General features: G+C 39.8%; 1 protein-coding gene across 5 annotated transcripts in view; it reads right to left on the bottom strand.

The window, feature by feature from the left end:
* The window catches only part of AKAP10 (A-kinase anchoring protein 10), a 60,543-nt gene that overhangs the window by 29,705 nt on the left and 3,083 nt on the right, over positions 1-27,755 (bottom strand). For 4 of the 5 annotated variants that reach the window (XM_029210890.1, XM_029210892.1, XM_029210887.1 and 1 more), the window contains exons 2-6: positions 22,911-22,958; positions 17,406-17,588; positions 14,381-14,920; positions 4,924-5,022; positions 633-717 (exon numbers count right to left, since the gene is read on the bottom strand). In XM_029210890.1, coding sequence (XP_029066723.1) covers positions 633-717; positions 4,924-5,022; positions 14,381-14,920; positions 17,406-17,588; positions 22,911-22,958 — 955 coding nt within the window. Of the gene's footprint in view, positions 1-632; positions 718-4,923; positions 5,023-14,380; positions 14,921-17,405; positions 17,589-22,910; positions 22,959-27,755 lie in introns of those variants that run through there. The other variant, XM_029210891.1, reaches the window with a different exon arrangement.

Raw genomic sequence — 27,755 nt, forward strand, 5'->3', positions numbered from 1 at the left:
ATGACGTGCAGCTCTCCTCTGATAGCTAACTCACGCTACCTTGTATTACAGTAAGCAAAGAACATGCCCTATTTCTCTTATTAGGCTGTAATTTCCTTCAAAGCAGGCACTACATCCAAACTGTGCATAGCACCCTTTTCATAAATGTTAAATGAAAGAATGAATATGGAGATTTTTTTTTGAGGGCATGCAGCAATAACTAATCTAAGAAAACTTTGGAGGCAGTTTCAACAAATCTATGTGGATTTAGTAATATGGCATCCATTAAGCTTAAAGCATGCACTAAACAAATCAGGATATCCACCTGAAGACATGCATTGTTTAAATGGATAAACCAATTACTATATCACATTACAGTCACAATCACCCCTAAGGACTTTGGAATTAAAAATAAATTCTTTTAACTTAGGAAATACTAACATTAAAAATAAAAATCTGTTTTATTTTTAATAGAACTCACGTAATTTATATTTAAAAGAAAACATTACCCAAGATAGTCTTAGGAAATGTCTATAAGATCCTGTAAACATTCAAAATATTTAAATCCTCAAAGATAGTTTGGTTTTAGTTATTCCTGAGGCTGAACCCGAACTACCCAGAATGCACAACATGGAAATATGAAATCGACGTACTCGTGCTCCATTGCACTGAAGACTATGGACTGTGCTGAGACAAAACAGTTGGGATCCACCTGCCCATCTTCTCCACAAATCTTTGCTGTAAAAGAAATGGTAAATAATTTTTCTCTAAGTCCAAACTATACACATTTGTAAATCAAAGTAGGAAGTACCTGTAAAGGCGTAAAGATGAGCAGGTTTTAAATGGAATTAAGAGAAAATACAGGTGAACAGCTGATTTTGAGGTAGGGAAGGTCTTTCTAAGCATAAATGCAAAAGCACAAATCAAGAGTCAACAATATAAAATTAACTTCTATACCTTAAAACACCCCCAAAACAAAATAAAAGGGTTAAACTGGGGGAAAAAATTTGCAGCATATATGACAGTTTATGAATGACAGATTATTTTCATTCATGTATCAAGAGCTCTTACAAACTAACAAGAAAGTCTTGAAAGAAAAATGGACACGAAGAAAAATTCACTAAAGAACAAATATAAAATGGCCAATATAAAAAGATATGCGTGCTCACTAGTAACCAAGTAAATATAATTATAGATTAGAAGGAGGAGGCACACCACCTTCTGTCTAGTAGCTTGGCACAAAATTGTTTTAACAATCCATAAGCTTAATTGTCTAATGATACATATGCTTGGGCAAGGGCATGGGAAAACTGACACTTGTGTTAGTGGGCATATAAATGGGTGTATCTTTTTATGGGGGTCAATCTGGCAGTTTCTAGCATAAGCTTTAAAAATGAACATACCCTTGCAATCAGCAATTCTATCTCTAGGGTTGTAACCTAAGGAACTACGGATTTGTGAAAGAATTATCTGTTTATCAAAATGTTATTTGGTAGAAATTTTAAAACATAAAATGGGCTAAAATTAGGAACTGCCTAGATAAACTGCAACAAATCAATAAGCTGTTTACTAGCTAGCTCTTAAACATGGCTGGAAAAACCCCACCATGATGGCTGGTTTCACTTCAAGTTCAGGACCTTAGTGGGACCTTCATGAAACCCAAGGATCGTGCTACAGTTACCTGGTCCATTACAGCACACCTCCTCTCTCTGTAGACGTCTTAGCGCCTCTTTCTCTACCCTCTTTGCTGATGACTTGGAAAACAAGCAATCAGAAAACAAATTCCATCCACTCCCACCACCTCTACCAACTTGCCCGCATCACTGACTCTGCAATCTCTCCTGCTACTACAGATGAACTGTCCTCGCTCCTATCTGGAAAACTCTAGGAGTACCGGGTCCCATCCTCTCTTACCTCCTCAAGGCACCTCTTCTACAGCAACTGCCCCCTCTCCCTACTGTATCAACTTCCTCCTACTGCCTCATTCTCACCAGCTATGAACTGTTTGTATGTTATACATATATATGTGTTTGTATACTGTCATACACCTTACATGCTGTGACACGTCACCTTAAAAACAAAACCCCAAACCACTGTCCCTTGACTAACACCCCCTGCCAGCTCACCTTTGAGTAAAATGCCTCGAACAGTTGCCATACTTGCTGTCTCCGCTCCTCCTATTTGCTTTTAAGATGCCTCCAGTTAAGTTTTGTCCCTAATGGTCCACTGTAATTAAGATGCCCACCACTGCCAAGTCCATCCCATTCCTGGTATTCACCTTACTTAACCTATCAGCGCAAATTGCCATCTTTGATCACTCCCTTCCTCCCAGAATGAGTTTTTCACTTGGATTCCAGAAAAAACTACTCTCTTGATACACAGCTGATGCAGGAAGGCCTCCACTACTGGCTGTTTCTTCCAGATGTTAGACCTGCCACAGCACCCAGTCCTCAGACCTCGCGTCCTCACTCACCACACTCCTCCCAGGGATGTTACTCAGTTTCATGGCTCTAAACCCAACCATAGGCTGATCACTTCCAAACATACATCTCCAACCTGGACCTCTCTCACGAGCTCCTAACGTTAACATCCAACTGCCTACTTGGTGCTCAGCATTTGGATGTCTGAAACCCAAACTCCCGATGTTCTCTGTCAGCCATTACTCCTGCATCTTCTTCACCTTACAAATACTCCCCCAGGTATGCAGGTTTTAAAAAAATGAAGTCAGGGCTTCCCTGGTGGGGCAGTGGTTGAGAATCCACCTGCCAATGCAGGGGACACAGGTTAGAGCCCTGGTCCGGGAAGATCCCAAATGCCACGGAGCAACTAAGCCTGTGCGCCACAACTACTGAGCCTGCGCTCTAGAGCCCATGCTCTACAAGAGAAGCCACCACAGTGAGAAGCCCACGCACCACAACCAAGAGTAGCCCCTGCCAGACGCAACTAGAGAGCTGGCGCGCAGCAACGAAGACCCAACGCAGCAATCAACCAATCAATCAATAAAAATAAAACTATAAAACTTCTAAAAAATATATTGTTAAAAAAAAATGAAGTCATGCTTGATTCCTTTTTTCCTCTCACACCACTCACTTCCAAACCATCAGCACGTTCTGTCAACTGTACCTCCACAATATTTTAAAAATTCCACCACTTCAAGGATTTGTGGAAGATGGAACAAGCAGTGGAAGCACAGTTTTGAGGTCAATCTAATTCCCCACATAAAAACAAACAAATTAAATAGCAATACCCAAAACCCAGAGATAACATCTACAACAAAACCAGGCAGGTAGGATACACAATAAAAGCTTAAGTGGAGGCTTCTTCAAACTATAACTTACTTGAAGTACAGCTATATTAAAATATTCCAGCTTGAAGAGGAGACAAATAATTAGGGCAGGATTCAAAAGAATGAGGCCCAAAGAGGAAAAGTGAGTGGTCTAAAGACATAGAGGTAATTAACATTTTAAAACGCACAGTAATACACACTGGAATGGAAACTTCTTGATCATTAAATGTTATCAACTTGATCCTTCAGATTTTTCCCCTCATGGGATTACATCGTTAATTTGATAAAGTTTAAGGAAAGGAAAATTAGAACTGCAGTGACACTTCATTTTAAAATTTCTGACTCAAAACTCTCTCCTTTTCCCACCTACCCCAGACAGTTTAGTTACCAATTGGTACAAACACCCAGTGGAATTACTAGCCAACCAATTCCTCAAATAGCCAAATGCTAATCTGTTCGGACACCTAACAATTATTATTAGGCACAATTGGTCTAGGAAAGTCTAAAAGATGGTAGCAACAAATTTTCAGATAGAAATAGAGGAACTACATAGAAAAACCAAAATCCCATGACAACATCTGCAACAAAACTGGGTGAAAACTCCAAAATACAAGCAGACGGGGACAGCCACCAACAGCCACAAGACCCATGTGTCACAGGCGTCTGCGAGGGAGAAGAAAAAGGAAACAATGGGTGCAGCACCCGGCAGCCTGCGGCAGACAGCAGGTGTGCCCTGGAAGTATGCGGCCAGTTCAAGAGGCTCAGCTGAGACCGGGAGGGGCTCTGCTGTCCCCAATAACGAGGAGAGACCGAAAGAGCCCCAGGCTGGGTCGACTCTGCTAGGAGCAGAATAATAGGCTTTCGTTCAGAAATCAAAAACACTTAATTTTTGTATTAAAAACTCAAAACTTAGTGCTAGGACTTGATGAGAGTATAATAAATATCTGTTGAATGAATAAATCAACCACTTGTATCTGTGGTTACAGGTGTACCTGAAGTCCTTCTGACACAACATAGTCAAAGCTTTCAAACATTTTTATTATGACCTACAGAAAAATCTATTTATGTGACTCAGTATATATATGTACATATGATGGAAACAATGTTCTGAAGTGGTGTGTATTTGCCCTTATTACTGTGAAGCACTTTGATTTTTCCAGTCTAGTCTTTTTTGGCAGGGGGGTGAGGACCTATGAGGAGACTGGTCCTAATCCAGAGTTTGAAAAACACTGCCGAATAGCATACTAGTTACCATGTAGGGGTCTGGTTTCAAGTCCTAACTGCCGTGTCTGAGCTGTCACCTTGGGCAAATTACTTACCTTCTCTGTGCTTCCTCACTTATAAAATAATAACTGTATTTATGCTGCAAAGTTCTTTAGAAGATTGAATGAGTTTGTCAATGGGAAATGCTTAGAATATTGTCTGGAACACAGCAAGTACTCAGTAAACATGTGCTACTATTATTCAAGTCAAAAATCTCATAATCTGGGTCCAACAAGTAAGAGGGAAACTTTTGAAGTGAGCTACAATCAGATATAATAAAGTAGCCTGAAAAGAGACAAGGAAAGTATATGTTGAATTACATGTTCATGAAAAATTCTCTTAATAATAACCAAATTTTTTTTTTTTTTGGTGCCATAGCTTCAAGCACTGCTTACCTACGATGTCATTTCTCATTGCTTCTGTAATTGGTATTGGTTTAGCAGCATCTGGAGATATATATTTGGTAAAAGTATTTACTGCATCTTGTTCTATACCTGCAAGGTAAGAAGGGGACAACTTCAAAAATCAAAAAGCAACTTGGACCAGTAACGGACCATGTTCATGAATAGCAAGGTTTGTTTGCCGTGCGCCCAGGCACACACACACAAACATATCTTTTATTACAAATAAATATCTTTGTAAATATACTTAGGACAAAACAGCCTCCATGGTAACGTTGCTTCTGCACTGCTTGGTTCTTGGAGCAGAGGAGATACATGTGACCCCGTGGCCCTCCTCGCCTCAGCTCACAAGCTGATGAGTAACCGCAATCACTGTACACGTCCTCTTTCCATCTCTCCTCTCCAAAGTCCTGACCTGAAGGACTTACATAGCGGGAGCTCAAAGATCATTTTTAAATCTACATTTTACATATTCTACCAAATTTCATATTCATGAACACATTCATTTGACCTTCAACAACCCTGGAACGTTAAAACAGTGAATCTCAAATTTCCTAGTCTTGGGACTTTGAAATCTTAAAAATTACTGAGGACCCTAAAGAGCTTTTGTTTATGTGAGTTTTATCTATAGATAGTAAGGTATTAAAAATTAAAATGAGAAAAAATTATTGTTTAAATTAACAATATTAAATCTGTTAAAAGTTAACATAAATACTATTTTTTACAGAAAATAACTGTTTCCCAAACTGAAAAAAATTAATGAGAAGAGGGCATCAATTTACATTTTTGCATCTCTATTCCTCTTGATAACAAACTGTTAGATTCTCAAATCTGCTTTGGCATTCAATCTGTTGTGCATCTTTGTTTTGGTTGAAATATACTGTGCTCTCATGATATGAGAAGAAATGTATGTATGTGTGTGTGTGTATATATATAGTATGTATGTGTGTATATATATAGTATGTATGTATGTGTGTATATATAGTATGTATATGTGTACATATAGTATGTATGTGTGTGTAGTATGTGTGTGTATATAGTATGTATGTGTGTATATATATAGTATGTATGTGTGTATATATAGTATGTATGTATGTGTGTGTATATATATAGTATGCATATGTGTGTATATAGTATGTGTATGTCTGTGTATATATATATAGTATGTCTGTCTGTATATATATATATATAGTATGTGTGTATATATATATAGTATGTATGTGTGTATATATATATAGTATGTGTGTATATATAGTATGTGTGTATGTGTGTATATATACATAGTATGTGTGTGTATATATAGTATATGTGTGTATATATAGTATGTGTGTATACATATAGTATGTGTGTATATATAGTATGTATGTATATAGTATGTATGTGTGTGTATATATATAGTATGTATATGTGTGTATATAGTATGTATGTGTGCCTGTATATATATAGTATGTGTGTGTATATATAGTATGTGTGTGTGTATATATAGTATGTGTGTATGTGTGTATATATATAGTATGTGTGTATATATAGTATATGTGTGTGTATATAGTATGTGTGTATATATAGTATGTATGTATGTATATAGTATGTATGTGTGTGTATATACATAGTATATATGTGTGTATATATATACAGTATGTGTGTGTATATATAGTATGCATTGTGTGTATATATACAGTATGTGTATGTGTGTGCATATATATATAGTATGTGTGTGTGCATATATATAGTATGTGTATATATATAGTATGTGTGTAAGAGTATATATATATAGTATGTGTGTATATAGTACGTGTGTATCTATATAGTATTATGTGTGTGTATGTGTGTATATATATAGTGTGTGTATATAGTATGTATGTGTGTGTATATATATAGTGTGTATGTGTATATAGTATGTATGTGTGTGTATATATATAGTATGTATGTGTGTGTATATATATAGTATGTATGTGTGTATATATAGTATGTATGTGTGTGTATATATATAGTATGTATGTGTGTATATATATATAGTATGTATGTGTGTGTATGTGTGTGTATATATATAGTATGTGTGTATATAGTATGTATGTGTGTATATACATAGTATGTATGTGTGTGTATATATAGGATGTGTGTGTGTGTATATATATACAGTATGTGTGTGTGTATATACAGTATGTGTGTGTATGTGTATATATAGTATGTATGTGTGTGTGTATATATATAGTGTGTGTGAGTATATATATATAGTATGTGTATATATATATAGTATGTGTGTGTATATATATAGTATGTGTGTGTGTATATATAGTGTGAGTGTATATATATAGTATGTATGTGTGTATATATAGTATGTATGTGTGTATATAGTATGTATGTGTATGTATGTGTGTGTATATATATATAGTATGTATGTGTGTGTACATGTGTGTATATGTATGTATAGTCTTTGTCCTGGTTCCTGGCACAGAGCTCCTAAAACCCTTGCAATTTCCTGAGTGGCAGGGGCCAGAGGAGCATCTTTTGTTATTTATAATAAGCCTCTGATTTCAACCAGGGGAAAAGTTTATGGTAATGAGGTGACTCTTGCAGAGTGGGGCTGGTTGCCAAAGAAGCAACCACGGAACTTCAGCCCCACTCCCCAACCTCTGGGGAGGGTGGAGGGGTTAGGGACCATCAAGCTAATCACCAATGGCCTGTGATTTACTCAACTGGGCCCACGTGACAGAACCATAAAACCCCTAAATGAAGTGGTTCAGAGAGCTTCTGGGTTGGCAAATGTATCCATGTCCCGGAAGGGTGATGCACCCCAACCCCACAGACAGAAGCTCCTGCACTTGGGACCCTTCTGGACCTTGACTTATGTACCCCTTCATGTGGCGGTTCATTTCTATCCTTTACGATATCCTTTATAATAGACTAATAAACATAAAGTGTTTCCCTGAGTTCTCTGAGCTGTTGTCGCAAATTATTGAAAGAGGAAGGGGTAGTGGGAACCCCTGATTTATAGTTGGTTGGCCAGAAGTACAGGTGACAACTTGGGACCTGTGACTGGCATCTGAAGTGGGGGGACAGTCTTCTGGACTGAGCCCTTAACCTGGGGGCGTCTGCAATAACTCCGGGTAGTGTCAGAATGAATTAAACTATAGGGTACCCAGTTACTGTCCACAGAGAATTAGAGACTTGCTTAATGTGGGAAACCCACATATTTGGTGTCAGAAGTGTTATGAATAAAGAAATGGTTTTCTTTTATTTATATCAAGAATAGCTGGCCTCAGAGATGTGTAATTGGGAAAAGGAGTATTTTAATAGCTTTCTGAGATAACTGTGGATATATTCTTCTTTGATACTATACCAAAACTTGAAAAGTGGTAGTTTCTTAAAGGTTAATTAGAAGGTGGAATCTGAAACCATGTAATGAACTTGTTGTATTCTGTTACATTAATATCTATTGGTCTATCTCCCATGTTTAAAGAGTCTTTTACTCATGATTGATTTTATAACATCATGTATTTTCAAATATTGTAGAAAATACTGGTTTGCTGACTTATGAAGATCTTACAAATGTTGATGCATTGCATCATACGGTATAAAAAAAATCACATCATTAATATCACAATGATTTTATCAGAACACTCTATAAAGCTGTTAGAGCACACGGTGGTGAATAGAAGTTTTCCAAATTCTAAGTTTCACTTGTAAACTTAAATTTTACCACTGGGCAACAAATACTCTCAGCTGTTTTCCACGAAATGACACCGCATTTTATGGGGCCAGAATTACACTGATGCCAAAACTAGACAAAAGCAGTATAAGAAGACTACAGACCAATATCCATCTAAACGGATGCAAAAATGCTCAACAAAATATTAGAATATCAAGTCCAGCAACATATAAAAAGACTAATACACCATAACCAAATGAGGCTTACCCTGGGAATGCAAGCTTATTCAATATTAAAAAAAAAAAAAAAATCAATGTAATCCATCATATTAACAGACCAGAGAAGGAAAACCACATTGTCATATCAAATGACGCAGGAAAAACATTTGACAAAATTCAACACCATTCATGATTCAAACAGCAACAACTCTCAGTAAACTATTAAGAGAAGGGAACTCCAACCTGATAAAGGGTATTTACAAAAACCCACAGCTAACCTCACACTTTATGGTGAAAGACTGAATACTTTCTAAGATCACGAACAAGACAAGAAACTCAAGCAATCTACACAAAAGCTCCTAGAAATAACAAGTGAGTGATAAGGCCACAGAATAGAAGGTCAACATATAAAAGTCAATCATATTGATATTTCTATGTACTAGCAATGAAAAACACTAGAAACAAAAAATTTTTAATCATACTATTCACAATAGCACCAAATAACAAAACACATTAAGGATCTGTATGCTGAAAACTATACAATGTGGAGGAAGAAATCAAAGACCCAAGTAAATGAAGACACACATCATATCTGTGGATTTTACGGCTCAATACAGTTAAGACATAAATTCTCCCCAAACTGACCTATAGGCTGAACGCAACTCCAATAAAAATCCCAGCACGGTTTCTTGTAGATATTGACAAGATTATTCTAAAATTTATATCGGGGGCAGGGGGGGGGACTTAGAATAGAAAAAACAATTTTGAAAAAGAACAAACTTGGAGGACTCAAACTATCCAATCTTAAGACTCACTACAAAGCTATAAAAATCAAGACAGTGTGGTACAGGTAAAGGAACAGACATATACACCAATGGAACAGAACAGAGAGTCCAGAAATAGACCTACACAAATATGGCCACGGTACAAAGGCAATTCAATGGCATAAGAGTAGTCTTTAACTAATAATGTATGGAATGATCCATATGTGAAAAGAAAAAAAAAAAAACACTTGACCTAAGGGCTTCCTTGGTGGCACAGTGGTTGAGAGTCCGCCTGCCGATGCAGGGGACACAGGTTCGTGCCCCAGCCTGGGAAGATCCCACATGTCGCGGAGCGGCTGGGCCCATGAGCCATGGCCGCTGAGCCTGTGCGTCCGAAGCCTGTGCTCCGCAACGGGAGAGGCCACAACAGTGAGAAGCCCGTGTGCCGCAAAAAAAAAACCAAAAACTTGACCTAACCACCACAGCTTATATCTCACAGGAGATAATCTTCATGACCTTTGATTAGGCAAAGAGCTCTTATGTATGACTCCAAAAGCACAATCCATAAAGGAAAAAAGTTGATAAATTGGACTTAATCAAAAAAGTCCTTTTGGTCTCTGAAAGATACTGTTAAGAGAATGAAAAGTCAAGGCTATAAACTGGGAGAAAACATTTGCAAGTCACATAGCCAATAAAAGTCTTATAACCAGAACATATAAAGAACCTCAAAATTCAACAATAAAATATTGGGAAAGACTGGAACAATTTACCAAAGATACAGACGGCAAATATGCACATGAAAAAACGTTCAACATCCTCAGACATTAGGGAAATGCAAAGTAAAACCACAATGAGATACCACCACACATCTATCAAAATGGCTAAAAAACCCCTCAAATAAACAAAAAGTTGATTACATCAAGCGCTGGCAAGGAAATAAAGCAACTAGAACTCTCATATATTGCTGCTGGGAATGCAAAATGGTGCAGCCACTCTACAAAACAGTCTGGCAGTTTCTCATATAATTAGACACACATTTAACACATAAATCCACTACTAGGTATTTCTCCAGAGAAATAAAAACTTTTGTCCACACAAAAACCTGTACACAAATGTTTAAAGCAGCTTTATTCATAATCAAAAGCTGGAAACAATCCAAACGTGGTTCAACAGGTGGATGGATAGAACATCCATCCAGCGGAACTTAGCTATAGAAAGCAATGACAGAAACAACATGGGTAAACTTCAAAGCCATTATGCTAAGTGAAAGACGCCAGTCTCAAAGCCTACATACTATATAAATTCACTTATATGGCGCTCCAGAAAAGGCAAAAAAATAAAAAAAGAGACAAATAGATCAGTGGTTGTCAATTGCTGGGATAGAGGGTTTAACTACAAAGGCGACAGAACTGTTCTTCATCTTGATTGTGATGTGTGGAGTTAAAGAAACCTCAGCTAAAGTTGGAGTGGGGACAGGCCTATAGGGTGAGCTCTCACGCCCCGCGAGGCATCCTCATTACCCCAAACAGGAAGAGACCAGCACCTATGTCTCAACGCGAAGGTGTTGTCTATTCTATCATCCAGCAGGAAGAAGAAAACTTTTCTCTGCCCCAGGGCAGCCTAGCCAATCAGACACTGTAGCAGCCCAACCAATGAGAAGGCTCCACACTTTGGACCCCCCAGCTTCCTCTGATGGTCTCCGATTACTACCGGCGCCCTAGCCTTTCCATATAAAAAAAAGCAAGCTCCCCTTCTCTGGATTTGCCTATGGTCCACCACAATTCGCATATCTCAAACTGCAATTCTTCTGGCTATTTCCAAGTAAACTTGCTTCTGCTGGTAAAATGACTGGCTATTATATTATTAAAGTTAACAGATGACAGTTACAGGAATCTATGCATGTGTTAAAACTCAAATACACATCAAAAGGTGTCAAATTCACTGCATGCAAAATTTTTAAATAACAAAAAGATGAAAAACTAGTACTCTTTTAATTACTCCACTGCTATTGAAATAAATTAACACCAAAACAAAGACAGTTTCCAAAAACAATAAAGTGTATTACAATCAAAGAAACAGACTTTGGACTTTCATTTCCAGAAACAGGCCTCACTAGATGTTCAAAGAAACACTTCCTAATACTGAATTCTCCCAAAATGCTTTTGAAAACTACATCAGAGGTTGTGGGAAATAGTGAGAAACAGAAACAAGTACAAGCAGGCTCCTTATATGAAAGCTTTGGGACCACTAATATTTTAGCATTCGGAATTTGAGGTTTTTACAGAGGTAACGCACTGTGTTTATATATACCATTTAAAAAAAATTTTAAGTCTTTATTGAATTTGTTACAATAGTGCTTCCAAAGTTGTAACCACTGGACTCCCAGGGAAGTCCCTATATATACCATTTTAATACCCCAGCAGCATGTGAGACGATCGCATTCATGACTCTGCAATAAGCTCACATCCCTTCAGGTCAAGTTTTGTTCATTTAAAAAACAACTTGTGATAGGCAAAGCTTTCTGGATTTCTGGACTGCAGACAAGGAATTGTGGACCTGTAGGAGTCAGTACAAATCAAGATGGGCAAAAGTACAAGAGAGAGGGCATTCACCTGAGAAAAACCACCAACTCCAAGAGACTTGAGGCTTGCACTTTCAAGGGCAGCTGCCCAGGGCCCAAACAGGGTAGATTAGACCAAAACCAGGCAGAAGGCCTTAAGAGTTTAGGGCCTGGAAAACCCAAGACAAAAATTCAGTTTTAAGTGATAATGGGATAGTAATGAAGCTGGCCCCAGAAGTATGGCAAAAGCAAATGCAGGGGCTTCCCTGGTGGCGCAGTAGTTAAGAATCCACCTGCCAGTGCAGGGACACGGGTTCGAGCCCTGGTCCAGGAAGATCCCACATGCCGCGGAGCAACTAAGACCGCATGCCACAACTACTGAGCCTGTGCTCTAGAGCCTGCGAGCCACAACTACTGAACCCACGTGCCACAACTACTGACGCCCTCGTGCCTAGAGCCCATGCTCCGCAACAAGAGAAGCCACCGCAAATGAGAAGCCCGTGCACCTCAAGCAAGAGGAGCCCCTGCTCACCGCAACTGGAGAAAGCCTGCGCGCAGCAACGAAGACCTAATGCAGCCAAAAATAAATGAATTAAATAAATAAATTTTTTTAAAAAAGCAAATGTAAATACACTCTGCAATAACGCAATTTAATCAGAGTCCTCTAAGAATTACCAAAGATAAAAATCCAAAGATATATATTCACAGCCAAAACCCGTTAAAACCACAGGCTACCAAGAGTGTGAATCTGAAGAAACAAATAAATGCTGATTCAAATACACAAAAACTGGGATATTGGGCTTCTCAGATAATGAATATATGTTTAATAAATTTAAATAAATAAGAAGTAGGCTCAAAAGTGGGATGGAGGGCTAAAGGACTAAGAAACTAAAAAACGACCAGGCAAACCTGAAGAAACAAAACTTCTAGAAATGAAAAATTCACTAACTTTTAGATTAAGATAACATGTTAAAGACTGACTCAATAGCAGATTAGACCCATTTTAAGAGAGAATCAATGAACTAAAAGATCTGAAGAAGTCACCACCAATCTGAAAAGGCTACTATGTATGATTCTAACTACACGACATTCTGGAAAACGCAAAACTGTGGAGACAGGAAAAAGATCAGTGGTTGCCAGGGTCAAATCAGCAGGTATACAGAGATGAACAGGTAGAGCACAGAGGATTTTTAGGGCAGTGAAAATGTTCTGTATGACACCATAATGACAGTTACATGTCGTTATACATTTGCCCAACCCAGAGAACATACAGTACCAGGAGTGAACCCTAAAGTAAACTACGGACTTTGGGTAATTACGACGTGCCCAGGCAGGTTCACTGATGCCAAGAAGTGCTCCACTCTGGTGGGGGATATTCACAGTAGGGGAGGCGACGCAAGTGCGGGGGCAGAAGGGCATACAGGAAATTTCTGTACCTTCCCCTCAATTACACTGTGGACCTTAAAACTGCCCTCATAAAGTCTTCGTAGAAAAGAGAAAAGAAAAAAACACACAAGGAAAATCCAGAAATCATCTAGACCCCTGAGAAAAGATAAAAGAGAAGAGGACAAGCATGGATTGGAAGCTGTCTAATCAGAATTCCAGGAGGTGATAATTGAAAAGTGAAGAGCCTGTAATTTCCAAACTAACAGAAAAGAGAAAGAGGTGCTGTTGTTGAGATGCCAGGGCTTTAATCCCAGCTCCCACCTGCTGTGTAACCCCGGAAGTCTCCTCCACCTGCCTAAACCATGGCTTTCTCACATGTAAAACGGGGTAACTGCCTACCTCACAGGGATGCTGTGATTATTCCATGAAATCCAAGTACACCCCTAGCACAGAACTCAATTAATGTCACCTGCTGGCAATTAAAAAATAATTTTATCTGCAAACTACAGTAAAATAGTAACAAAACTAAGACTGCGGCAGGGCTGAAATCAGCCTATCTGGGTAAGGATCTGATTTCAAAATCTGTGGAAGGGAAAAAGCAGCATGACCCCTGACCCTCCTTCATTTGTTAATTCTGCCAACGTCTTTCTTAGAGGATCCAATCACTGTGGACAGCCCTTCTGTTCCTTTTTCATACACTGACCCTACTCCAGGGCACCACCCAAATACTCCCAGATCTGCAAGTGAATGTGGGAGAAAACTATTCCAACCCTTTTATTCCCCATCTCAAGTTTCACTTTGTAAACAGATTCAAAAAATTTTTTAAAAATACACAACAAAACAGGATAAAGAGAGACAAAAATCACACACTTACTTTTCATTAATTTTCCTGATAATTCCTTTAGTGGAGAAGAGGGACTATTTCTACTGGCTACTATAAGTCTGGAGGATTCCTGGGTTTCCACGGAACCTCGATGAGCTCCTGTTCTGGCCGTTTCCAGGTGGAGAGAATGGGCACTGTCACATTCCTGGGAAAGCAGCAAGTGATTCTGAGTGTTGCTAGTTCTATTATTCAGGTCAATTCCTTCCAACTGGGCTGAGCTAGAATCCTCCAATCTCTTGTCAAGAGAGTCGGTTACAAAAGCTGCTGTAGTTTCGTGCTTTTTAGAAGGAGAGACAGGTTCAGCCAGTGAGCTCTGCTTCACCGTGTTCAGACTGTGTGCTCTTATTCGGGACCAAGTTGTAGAGTGAAAACTTTCAGCCTCTAACCAAAACTTAACCAAATGCTCCATTCTCCGAAGTTCCATGAATTGAATGAAATAAGGGAGGACAACAGTGTCATGCAAGACTTGTTCAAGGGTCTTTGAAAGACTTGATTTGGTCTCTTGAGTCTGGTAGTCCAGACAAGATCTGCCTAAAAGAAGCAGAAGAGTTAGCAGTTCAGTAACAGACAACAACCGCCAAAACGTACAATAAAAATATTTAAACAACTCAACCTCATTAAAAATCTCAGAAAAGCAAATTAATAGAAGATAACATTTTTGCCTGTCAAACTGAAAAATGTTTTTTTAAAAAAATAACAAGCACTAACCAGGGCATAGCAAAACGGACGATGAGAATGTAAAATGGCAAGACCTCTTTGGATTTTCAATCCAGTAACTCCATTTCTAGGAACTTATCCTGAGGAAAAATTGTGGATGTGTGGATATAGCTAGAAAGATGTTATGAACTCTTAGCATTATTTATAACAAAATAAAGAGCTAGCTCTGCGATTTTATCTTGAAAAATAAAACCAAACTTAATAAAACTTAATAGAAGTTTATTTTATAGTTAACTAAATTTAGGTTATGATTATAACCACAAGCTGATTATCAGAATAAAGAAAAAAATAAAAAAATTTTAACTTTCACAGCATGACATAAAGAGGCTCATTTTCATAAAATTCACTGAGGGCTTCATCGGTTTTTCAAAAGGGCTCTTCTTAATCCTTTGATGCTTCTTCTGAAGCACTTCGTGTATCATCATCCTTGCTAACTATCCTACTGTCAACGTTAACGAGTCCATCTCTGCCAACACCTCCTTTCGTGAACTTCAGGAAATCCCGATCCATTGTAGACTTTAAGCACTTTTTAAAATCAAACTTCTAATTTTGAGATACTGGCAGATTCATGTGCAGGTAGAAGAAGTAACACAGAGAGAACCTGTGCACCTCTACCCAGTTTCCCCTATGGTAGCACCTTTCAAACTGCAGTTCAATATCACACCAAGATACTGACGCTGACACAATCCATCAACCGTGTTCAGATTTCCCCCATTTTACCAGCACTCACTTGTGTATTTAGTCCTATGCAATTCTGTCCCATGTGTAGATTCGTGTAAACACCACCAAGACACGGAACAGCCCCGTGACACAAAGGTGCCTCATGCGGCCTCTCACGGCTGCCTCCTCCACCCCAGGCAACGGCAAGCGCTCTTCTGTCTCCCATTCTACCTCTCCGCCATCCCCAGAACGGAGAAACACTTCTCTCTCAGCATAATCCCCTTGAGATTCGCCCAAGCTGTTATGTGTATCAAGAGCTTGTTCTTTTTTTTTTTTACTGCTGAGCAGTGTTCTGTGGTATGAATGTACCGGTTTGTTTACCGCTCGCCTGTTGAAGGACATCCAGTTTTTGGCTTTTAAGCTGCTATGAACACTGGTGTACAGGTTTTTTGTGGACATAGGTTTCCATTTCTCTGGGATAAATGCCTAAAACTGCAATGGCTGGGTCGTATGGTAACTGCATGATTAGCTTTGTAAGAAGCCGCCAAACTGTTTTCCGGAGCAGCTCTACCATTTGACATTCCCACCAGACACACGAGTAACCCAGTGACTTACAAGTTTACTTTGTGACCAACACAAATGTCATCTGCAGTGCACTGCTGAGGGTGACCCACAAAGACTCCGACACCTCAGCTCTGAATACACACAAACGTTAAGCAGAGAGAGGTATCAGAAGAGGGACTAATTTTAGTAAAGTCGATCCATTCACAGACTTTTTTCAATTTATGATAAACTGACAAACAATTTTTATAAGTACAGAAATTTGGGCAACAAATATTCAGAAAACAAGGATCTCCTGCACGTCTTTTCTTTTTTTGCGGGGAGAGGGAGGAATTATTTTAACATAACAGAGATCCTACTGTACATACCACTATGTGACCACCTTTTTTCACTTTAACATATCTTAGACATTTCTCAATGTCTTCTGAAGGCTTTCATATAGCTACACAGTATTCCAGAGTATGGGTATATCACAATTGGATTACTTCTCTATTAATGGATATTTGTATGTTGTTCCTAATTTTTTGCTATCATAAACATTACTGCAATGAATAGCCTCATACATACTTGTACATATATTTTTGTGCACATATGGGAGCATATCTGAGGGCTACATCTTATACTTTACCTTTCGATAAATACTTGCAAACTGCCTTCCAAAAAATCTTTACCAATTTATACTTCCACTACACAGAAGTGGCTATTTCTCTGCATCTACATTAACATCCCAATTATCAAACTTTAAACATTTGCCAGTGTGTTAGGGGGAACATTAACTCATTATTTTAATTTGCATTTCACTAGTATTACTGCAGTGAGGCATCCTTTTCATATATTTAGTGGCCAAATGTATTTCTTTTTCTGGAAATGGCCCATTTTTCTACCGGGCCTGCTTTTTATATTTATAGAAACACAACATGGAGTCATCCATTAATTACACTTATAGCTGTTATTTCAGTTAAAACATTTTTTTCAAAGTCCCATCCAATTACACAGTTCGGTATCCTTTGGCAGGAATTTCACATATTATACTCATTTCCTCCTCCTAGGAAGTTAACAAAAACTCAAAGTCACTTACCCAGGTCACCAAAATGAGCGGCCTCCATGTGGCTGGGCTGCTTCTTAAGTGTTGCCGTCCTACTACTTGAAAAGGAGTCCATGTTGGCAGAAATGGCATTGATTGCAACGTGACTTGGTCCTGCAGCCTCCAGCAAGGCATGATTTTTAGTGCTTTTTTGTGGGGAATGTACGGATATTGAAGCTATAATTTTTCAAAAAATTGTTAAAAATTAAACACAATTTGATAGTCTAAAACTGTCTCCTAAGAGCGCTTTAAGGGAACTTGAAAAATTAGATTTTGTAACACCTCTCTTAAGTACATACACTCAACAAAAATACTTGGGGAAATGGTAAATTAACCAAGCAGCAGAAAATTGGAAAGAAATGTCCTACTATTATTTGTAATTCTCAAAATACTGTGCCAAAAATGTAACTTAAAAGAGAGATTGGGCTTCCCTGGTGGCGCAGTGGTTGAGAGTCCGCCTGCCGATGCAGGGGACGCGGGTTCGTGCCCCGGTGCCCCGGTCCGGGAAGATCCCACATGCCGCGGAGCGGCTGGGCCCGTGAGCCATGGCCTCTGAGCCTGCGCGTCCGGAGCCTGTGCTCCGCAACAGGAGAGGCGGCAAAAGTGAGAGGTCCGCGTACCGCAAAAAAAAAAAAAAAGAGATCTTTCTTTGAGTTCTCTTTGAGAACTCTACTGAAGACAGAAAGTACCAAAGGCAGCAAACATTCTGAAACATGGACCCTTTTCAATTCCTTAATACTTGCTTGCTGAAGGAACAAAATTAAAATTCCAAAATAAAAGCTTACAGGAAAAAAATTAGAAAAATACTCTTCAGGATACTTATTTTACTTTTTAATTGAGTAACAAAATTCCACCGTCTAATAAAAACTGATCAAAGTTCAAGCTGCCTAAAGATGAAGCATACTTAAAAATTCACATAATATATTTTCTTCAGTAGTCTGAAGAAATATTAATATCATCCTTTTGACTTCAGAATAAAGAGGTTAGTCACCAATGTGTTAGTAGGAAATCATCAACTCCATATTATAATACGGTCAAAGTAACCCTATGAACTTGTTGCTACAGCTGAATTAACATTCCACCTATCCCATTTATTCTACACAAATATCAAAGACTCTCATGAAAGGTTTTTAAGAAGTTTTGGTTTTGTGCATTGCTATACCAAGAAGGCTAGAAACATACAGGTCACTGAGCATTCCACACCCTCAATATAAATACTCTCAGACGACTAAACTTCTGTCTACTAGCACCACTTACTTTACCGAGCGGTCAATTTATGATAAACTGGTCAACAGATAAATGCTCTCAATCTTAGCCAACGGTTCCCGGACACAGAATGTGAGTGACACCGCGTAATGCCTCCTATGAAGAATACATAGTACTGTAATTCAACCTATTACTGGGAGATGTGTTTACAGGATAAAGCAGATGAGAATGTTTATCTCAGGCATATGTATTTATCAGTCATTCAATAAGAGCTCGGAGAATTATGCAATGGAGTTGTCTTCAAATGATTTTTTCAATTTTAGAAAGAAGTTGTTTTTTGTTTTTATTTTTATGATAAATTGAAGGGAGCAGAATCATTTTGGTAGGTTTATAAACAATAATATCTAGTTTTTTTGTACAGACAAGCTACAAATACCCTGCATCAAGAACAGTGAGACTTTCTGATTGTTTCCTAATTAGACGTGTATGACGATGTGAAATAATACTAACTCATCTGTGCAAGCCTTCTTCTCTCTTTCTTAATTCTGTTAGAGCCACCTCTCTCACACTCGCCCTCTTAGCATCCCACCCCCAGGCCTCGCGGTCCCGTACTCTTCCCCCTTCTCCTCTCCCAAGAGCTCCTCCCTCTCCTTCTCTTTAATGCACATATCAGCGCCCACGGGGCCAGACATGGCATCCACCACTCCTCTGCTTCCCAAGGTTCTCTGTTCTTCTTTTACTCCTTCTGCTGGAAGGCACATTTATTCTCAAAACTTCAGTTATTACTAGAGCAATCTTTTCCAAGCTTTTTTTTTAGCTGTAAGCTCCCCCCACCCAAATAAACTTAAGTGGGACCTTGATATGTCTGTAAAATAGATAAAACTTTAGCTAAAACAGATATGTAAAATCTAAATTGTTATCTAAAATAGACAAAACAGAGTTAACTGTAACTCTGATTCAAGGGGAAAGTCTCACACGTGCGCTTGATTCGGGCCCTCCCAGCGCCAGCTCCAAGGGCTCACCCCTGCAGAGCTGGAGGCAGAGGGGACCCTGACCCGATCTCAGGCTGACCTCTGAGCTCAGTTTCCAGCCTGTGGCTCTAATTATTTGCTACTAACCAACCTCTCATTTGTCATCTTTACCATCTCAAGACCAATTTTTCCAAACGTCAAACTTAAAACATCTTCTTCCAGACTAATTCTCCTCTCATTTCCCTATCTCTGTCAATCCACCAGTCGCTTAAAGCTCAAGAGCTTGGACCCACTCTTCTCACTACACCTGTTTACATGTTAAGATCTGTTGACTTTTCCTTCAAGATACTGACCTGTTTATTTTCAACACCACACCCTTAGTACAGGCCTTCTTGTATCACAGCAAAGCACTTCTAGGGTCTCCATCCTACATGACTCTTTCAGACTAACCTCTATAAATGCCATATGTAAAGCATCAACATCCTGCTCAAAAGCCCATTGTGGTTCCCTGTTTTCTCTGTCTCAACTCTCTTCTGGTCTTTAAGACCCTCTACAATCTGACCTCAATCTATCTTAAAAATTTCCTTTTAGTAGGCTGAAGGTCCTTCTGCCCAGTATATACTCAAAGAAATAAGAAGCTGGGCTGGTAAGGGAAAGAGGAAGAATTGACTCTTTCATTCAAATCCTTATCATTCAAATTTCATACACATTAAGTCTCATTTCTATAAAGGCTTCCCTATGCTCCAGAAACCATCTGCTGATCTCAAATTCCTCTGAACTCCCTGTAATACTAATAACTAACAACTAATCCAACATATCAAGGGCCTACTCTGTTAAAACTAGATGGTAATAGCTACCAATATAAAACCTACTATGTACAAGGCACTGTACTGGTTTCTTTTCTTTCTTTCTTTCTTTTTTTAATAAATTTATTTATTTTTGGCTGCGTTGGGTCTTCGTTGCTGCACGTGGGCTTCCTCTAGTTGCGGAGAGGGGGGGCTACTCTTGTTGCAGTAGGCAGGCCTCTCATTGTGGTGGTTTCCCTTGTTGCGGAGCACAGGCTCTAGGCGTGCAGGCTTCAGTAGTTGCAGCACATGGGCTCGGCAGTTGTAGCTCGCGGGCTCTAGAGCGCAGGCTCAGTAGTTGTGGTGCACGGGCTTAGATGCTCCGCGGCACGTGGGATCTTCCCGGACCAGGGCTCGAACCCATGTCCTCTGCATTGGCAGGTGGGTTCTTAACCACTGCGCCACCAGGGAATCCCTGTACTGGTTTCTTGATGTACTTTTTTGGGGGTACATTGTTTCATTTATCTCTCACAACAATGCTGCAAGACCAGTATTTTCCTCATTTTGGAGATGAATACACAAACAGAACAAAGTTAAGTGCTTTGCCCTAAGTCAACAAGGTAGTAAAGAGGCATTTCAACAGGCAGGATTTCAACCTCGGTCTGCTAGACTATAGAAAATCACTCTTTTATCTGGTTACTTGGACTGTAGAATTATTGTGGTTAAGATAACGTGCGTAAATGGACGTCTCAAGAGCACCTCCCAGCCACCATAGCAAAAAGGAACAGGTACTGGCCCAGTGTGGTTCTCCACCAGCCACAGTGTTAGGCCTGCCAGAAAGCTGGGTGCCAGGCTTAGCTTCCTCGCCCTCATACCTAATCGAGAACAAAGCTCTACCTATTCCACCTCCCACACGGCTCTGTCCAGGTCTCTTTATCTCCACCACTGCTGATTGAGCCCAAGCCATCTGATTCATGCTCCTCTTCCTACCACCAATTTGTAAGTTCACCGAGGGCAGGATCTGGATCCAAGTCTTTTTTGTACACTGTTACAGCCACAATTTTTGTCTAACACCTAGAACAGAACAGGTGCTCGATAAACCATAGTTATTATGATTTTGGTTTATTTGCTACTGTTCTGGGTCTGAGTCTGTCCTTCTAATCAGACTGCAAACTTCTTGAGGGCCTGTTTCCCTGCTGCGTCTGTGTTATTCTAAAGTTAAGGCAGTGGGGCTTCCCTGGTGGCGCAGTGGTTGAGAGTCCGCCTGCCGATGCAGGGGACATGGGTTCGTGCCCCGGTCCGGGAAGATCCCACATGCCGCGGAGTGGCTGGGCCTGTGAGCCATGGCCGCTGAGCCTGCGCGTCCAGAGCCTGTGCTCCGCAACGGGAGAGGCCACAGCAGTGAGAGGCCCGCGTACCACAAAAAAAATAATAAATAAATAAAAATAATAATAAAGTTAAGGCAGTGAATGTGAGCACAGACTATGTGCTGTCATAAACAGAGTACAAGCATGGAGTGTTTTAGCCTGGGACAGATTGAGGAGTTAGGTAGGCCAATCCCCTTGTTGTACAAATGAGGAAAGTTCCCCCAGCTCACACTGTCGGAGGCTCGTGTGCCTCGGACATCAAAGTCCCTCCTGCTACTGCAATCAAGGCTAGACTTCACAAGCCTCTGCTTGCTGAGGGCTTGAAGTCTTTACCAATATCAATCAAATTCTCCTTAAAAAAGGCAATATGAACCAACTGGCTTTAAATTATCAGAAATAAGCAGAAAATAAGGCTGTAAGCTACCCTACTTCTTCCCTAATCTTACAAACCTCTAAGTTATTGATTAGTGTCCCTCTGGAGCATATGGAGTTACTACTCAATGCTAGCCATACAACATACAAACATTTAAAAGAAAAATCTAAATAAGTGGCAATCTTTAGAATTCACGTAAATAAATTACATCTATGAAATTTGTACGTAATGGTCATGAAAGTAATTTTCACTGTAATTTTTCCTTTTCAATTTTTGTACACTGACATAATGAAATCAGTCAAAACTACGCAGAGATTACAATCTTAAAGAAACATGCTCTTGCCTATAAATAAGGACAATATATTGATTCCAATAAAGGACTCCAAATAAATTTTAGGTTAAGGCCATTCATCCAAAGTAATAAGGAAGTGAAAACTGTAAGCATCCATACTTCCAGATAAACCACAGAAAACCAGGCTTCATAAGTCAGTGGTCAGACTACTCAGTAAAGAGTATTTTTTGCTTTTTTTTTTTTAAAATACAGTCAACGAATTGCTTTTGGGGAATAATCAAACGTGTGATTAGTAAGGACGACACTGGTTCACTGAAATCACTAGGACAACCAATAAATGCTTAGTAAAAGTCTATTATATGGTGGGTGTTGAAGAGTATATAAGTTAACAGGGAAATATGTCACAGTCATAAGTAATTATAAAAGAAGGCAGAGACGATTAATGGCAAAATAAGGGAGAATGTAACAGGATGAAAGAGTTCATCACTGCAACATGCTGACTCACCTTTAACTGACTTGACATCTGAGGTCTTCTCTTGCTCTTTGCCTTTCACTGGAAGAGAAGAGAGCACCATGACCAACTTCTACAGCCAGAAACCCCCTTCCAGACCTTGTAAAAATCACACCAGCTCTATTCTGACAGGTGAGTGTGTTCAAAGTTCCACAACATCGGGCGAGCTGCCCTGGAGCGGGGCAGGGCAGTTGTCAGGGGAAGTTTCTCTCAGGAAGTGATCTTTGAACAGCATTTGGTCAAGTACGCTCAGAGCTTAAGGAGAGACAAGGTCAGAACACCTGGGTTCAAATCTGGGCTCTGCCATTCAATAGCCATGTGATGCTGGACAAGTTACTTTCATTCTCTGGGTCTCAGCTTCCTTCATTTACAAAACTAGGTCACTGTTATGAGTTAGTAAAGAGTCATTTCAACAGGCAGGATTTCAACCCTGGTCTGCTAGACCCTAAAAAAATCACTCTTTTACCTCTGGTTAAAAACTCGGACTGTAGAATTACTGTGTGGTTAAGATAACGTGTGTAAATGGACATCTCAAGAGCACCTCCCAGCCAGCATACCAAAACCGAACATGTACTTGCCCAGTGTGGTTCTCCATCAGCCACAGTGGAGACTACCTAATAGGGTTGTGGATGAAAACATAAGTACTTGTAAAGGGCTTACAAGAGGAGCTAGGACACAGTAAACTTAAGACGCTAGTTAACATTATTACCATGTGCCACTCACTACTAGATGCAACCTGAAGAAAAAGACAGAGTTCTCTGGTTGTGTAACATCTCTGACTTCCTGTGTATCCCTGCCACAGTCTCAAATACAAATATTCTAAAATTACAAACATTCTAAAACTTCTACTAATCAAGCTTTAACAACTGTCTCTTAAAAAATTATACCATTTCGGGCTTCCCTGGTGGCGCAGTGGTTAAGAATCTGCTTGTCAATGCAGGGGACAAGGGTTCAAGCCCTGGTCCGGGAAGTTCCCACATGCCACAGAGCAACGAAGCCCGTGCGCCACAACTACTGAGCCTGTGCTCTAGAGCCCGCGAGCCACAACTACGGATGCCCGCATGCCTAGAGCCCATGCTCCGCAACAAGAGAAGCCAACACGATGAGAAGCCCACACACCACAACGAAGAGTAGCCCCCACTCTCCGCAACTAGAGAAAGCACGCATGCAGCAAGGAAGACCCAACGCAGCCAAAAATAAATAAAATAAATTTTTAAAAAATTATACCATTTCTCCTCTATTACACAAAACACTGGAAATTCTAATGCAGACACACTAGCAAAATCACATGCAGGAAGGAAGGGGCATGGTAGCTCAAGCCAAGTGAGAAACTTACAGGATCTGACACAGCCCACTTTACTTTTCTTATGTTTTTCCTTTTTTATAAAATAACTAATTAATTAATATTTTTTTGGCTGCGTCGGGTCTTTGTTGCTGTGCACAGGCTTTCTCTAGTTGCGGCAAGTGGGGGCTACTCTTCGTTGTGGTGCCTGGGCTTCTCATTACGGCGGCTTCTCTTGTTGCAGAGCACGGGCTCTAGGAGCGCAGGCTTCAGTAGTTGTGGCACGTGGGCTCAGTAGTTGTGGCTCACGGGCTCTAGAGCGCAGGGTCAGTAGTTGTGGTGCATGGGCTTAGTTGCTCCACAGCATGTCGGATCTTCCTGAACCAGGGCTCGAACCCGTGTCCCCTGCACTGGCAGGCGGGTTTACAACCACTGTGCCACCAAGGAAGCCTAGATTTTCTTGAATATTCTATGTATGCCATCATATTATCTGTGAATAATGACTCTTGTTCCCTTTCCCTCACAAAACTTAACTTCTCCATCTTTTTTTCATGTGTGTGCTGTTGTGAAGACTATGCTAGCTTTCCTTCTGTTTGTATATCCCTGATATGTTTCTCCATCCTTTTACTTTTAACTTTCCCATGACCTTTTTTAACATTTAAACAGTACAGGAAACCAATCTGAAGATCACCATCTTTTTATTGTCTGGGTTAACCCATTTCTTTTTATTGTGATTACTGCTCTTTATTTCTAAAAAGAACATTCTTAAAACTCTAACTATGACGACGAATTTGTTGACTTCTCCTGGTAATTCTGTACATTTTGTTTTATACCTTTTGAAACTGATTTAGGTACAAACAAGCTCACAGTTTTATCTTCCTAGTACCCTTTTCGCTTCATCATAATTTGCAGGCCTTCTTAGCCCTAATGGTATTTTATGCTTTAAAGTATTTCATCTACCACACAAACTTTCTTCTAGTTAACATTTGCCTGATATATCTTTGCATCCATTTATTTTCAGTTTCTCTACGTCCTTATGTTTTGGTTGTGTCTCTGGTAAATAGGTGCATTTTGGCTTATTACCCAACTTGAGTCTTTCTCTTTTAGTCCATCTTTATACGGACTTTTGTTAGATTTTTTAGCCATAGAGATTGTATTCTATTTATATTTAAAGCGGTTTATTTCTGTCATCTTATTTTGCACTATTTCTTCTATAAGAAATAATAATTTCTTATTATGAAACATTTAAAACAAAGGCAAGACTAGACCTTAATATGAGGAACACTCAGGTTTAGCAAATCTTAACATTATGCCGTATTTGCTTCAGAAGAATTTTTAAGAGCAATAAAACACTGCAGTTACAACTAAAGTCCCTCCCTCAACTCATTCCCCCTCTTCCTAGAGAAAAAAATCTCAGAAATGGAATGTTTATGGTTTCCATCATTTTTATTCTTTAATATATTTATGTATTCATAAACAGGTTAAGCATTGTTTGAAGGTTTTTAAACAAGTGGTTGTGTCGATTGCCATCTCCAGCTGCAGTGTACCCTAATCAAATCTTGATACAGCCAGGCTTTAATCCCAACTCCTGAGGTCTTCTCAAGAACTTCACTCTTGCAAGTAACCTCTCTTCGGTATCATTTTCTCCCTCTCTACCGGATCTTTCCTAGAACAAACGTGCTTAGCATCTTTTATCTTAAAAACAACAACTCCCCCCACCCTTACCCCAATGGCCCCTTCCAGCCCCTTCCCCGTTTACCCCTCCTTTTTGAAATATTATCTTCTCTTAGCTTCCATGATATTGTACTCCTATATCACTGGTGTTTTCTTATCGATTCTCCTTTGCCAATGACTCATGTTCCTCAACTTCTAAAAGCTGGATTAACCCCGGAGCTCTCTCCTTGTCTACAGCATGGCAGGAGATTCTACCTGGCCACTGTAGAGGATTGTAGAGGGTTCTACCTGGCCTTCCTAGTAAGAGGGTTGTATCCTGGCACACAACTGGCTAGCTTCTCTCCATTTCCCAGAAGCCCCTGAGTTAATTAACTGTGACCGTATGACTCGGTCCTCAGCAATGAAGTGCGAACAGAAGAGGTATGTGCCATTTCTGGCCAAAGCTTCTCTTTCCCCTTATCAGGAGTCAGAAAGCTGACAGAAGGGACTGAGATCTGGCTTTGATCACACAGACTATACCCTAAGAGAAAGAGGAATAACACAATGGGAGGAAAACGATGCCTGAATGATCGTGAAGCAAAGCCACCTGATGACCAGGGACTTGGACAGTTACACAAGATAGAGATAAAGGCCTACCTTGTTTGAGCCATTGTACTTAGTGTCTCTTTGTCACGGTACCTTAGCCTTTCAACACAACTAATCCATATCCCATATGTACTCCACAGATGAGCTCACTTAGGCCTGTGTCTTCAACCATCATTTATGCAAAATACTTCTAAGTCCAGATTCAGCACCCAAATTCTGATCCCCTCCCAGAACTACAGACCTGTACATCCAACTGCCCCCTTGACATATCCACACGGATGTCCAAGAGTTTCTGCAAACTCACAACTGCCGGAAGAGAGCTCTGGACTCCTCCTACCTCAAGCTCTAAGCTTTCCAAAGCTTTCCCAGTTTTCCTTCACTCCAATCATTTACTCAAGTCATGCTATCTCTATCTCTAAAACATGCCCCATTGCCCTTCACTCCCAGCACATTTCAGCCTTCTTTCTGTCCTTGATCAAACCCTGCTCTTTCCTGCCTCAGGATGTTTGTATTACCAGTTCTTTCCAGGCAGAATGCAGCTCCTTTTACCTTTGCAAGGCTGGCTCTCCTTCCTCATTGAGACCTCAATTTAAATACCATCTGCTCAGACAAGCCTTCCCTCACTATCCAAACACAAATTGTCATCTGGTGATCTGCTCCCACATCACTCTTTAAATTCCCTGCACAGCACTTATTACTTCCTACTTTAATTATTCAACAAATACTTACTAACTTCCTAACTATATCCCAGGCACTAATCTAGACATGGGGATACAGCCATGAACAGAAATCATCTTCCATCCTAATAAAACACATAGTACGGCAGATGGTGACAAATGCTACAGAAAAAATAAAGTAGTGTGACGGGAGGGGAGTGCAGGGTCTGGGGACTACAGTCTTAAGCAAGCTAGTCAGAGAAAGCTTCACTAAGATGTCAGTTAATCAAAAACCTGAAGAAGATGGGGGACAAAATAGGCACATATCTGTGGGAAGAGGTTTCAGGCAGAGAGAATAAGTGCAAAGACCCTGAGGTGGGAATGTACTTAACAACAAGGAGGCCAATATAAATGGAAGAATGATGGAGAAAGAAAGCAGGAGATGAACACAGAGAAGAAATGGGACCTAGATTATGGAGGGCCACGTACAGAAAGCCACTGAGGGAATCTGAACAGAGGTGTGGCAGAATGCATTTCGAAAATACACCAGAGGCGTCAAGAATGGAAGAAGGGAAACCAAATTGAAGCCTATAGTAAAATAATCCTGCTTCCTTGATCTTCACAAAACCGGCTTCCTCTTGA

Source organism: Monodon monoceros, unplaced genomic scaffold (genome assembly GCF_005190385.1).
Source record: "Monodon monoceros isolate NGI ecotype Baffin Bay Population unplaced genomic scaffold, NGI_Narwhal_1 Super_Scaffold_9, whole genome shotgun sequence".
Lineage (NCBI taxonomy): Eukaryota > Metazoa > Chordata > Mammalia > Artiodactyla > Monodontidae > Monodon > Monodon monoceros.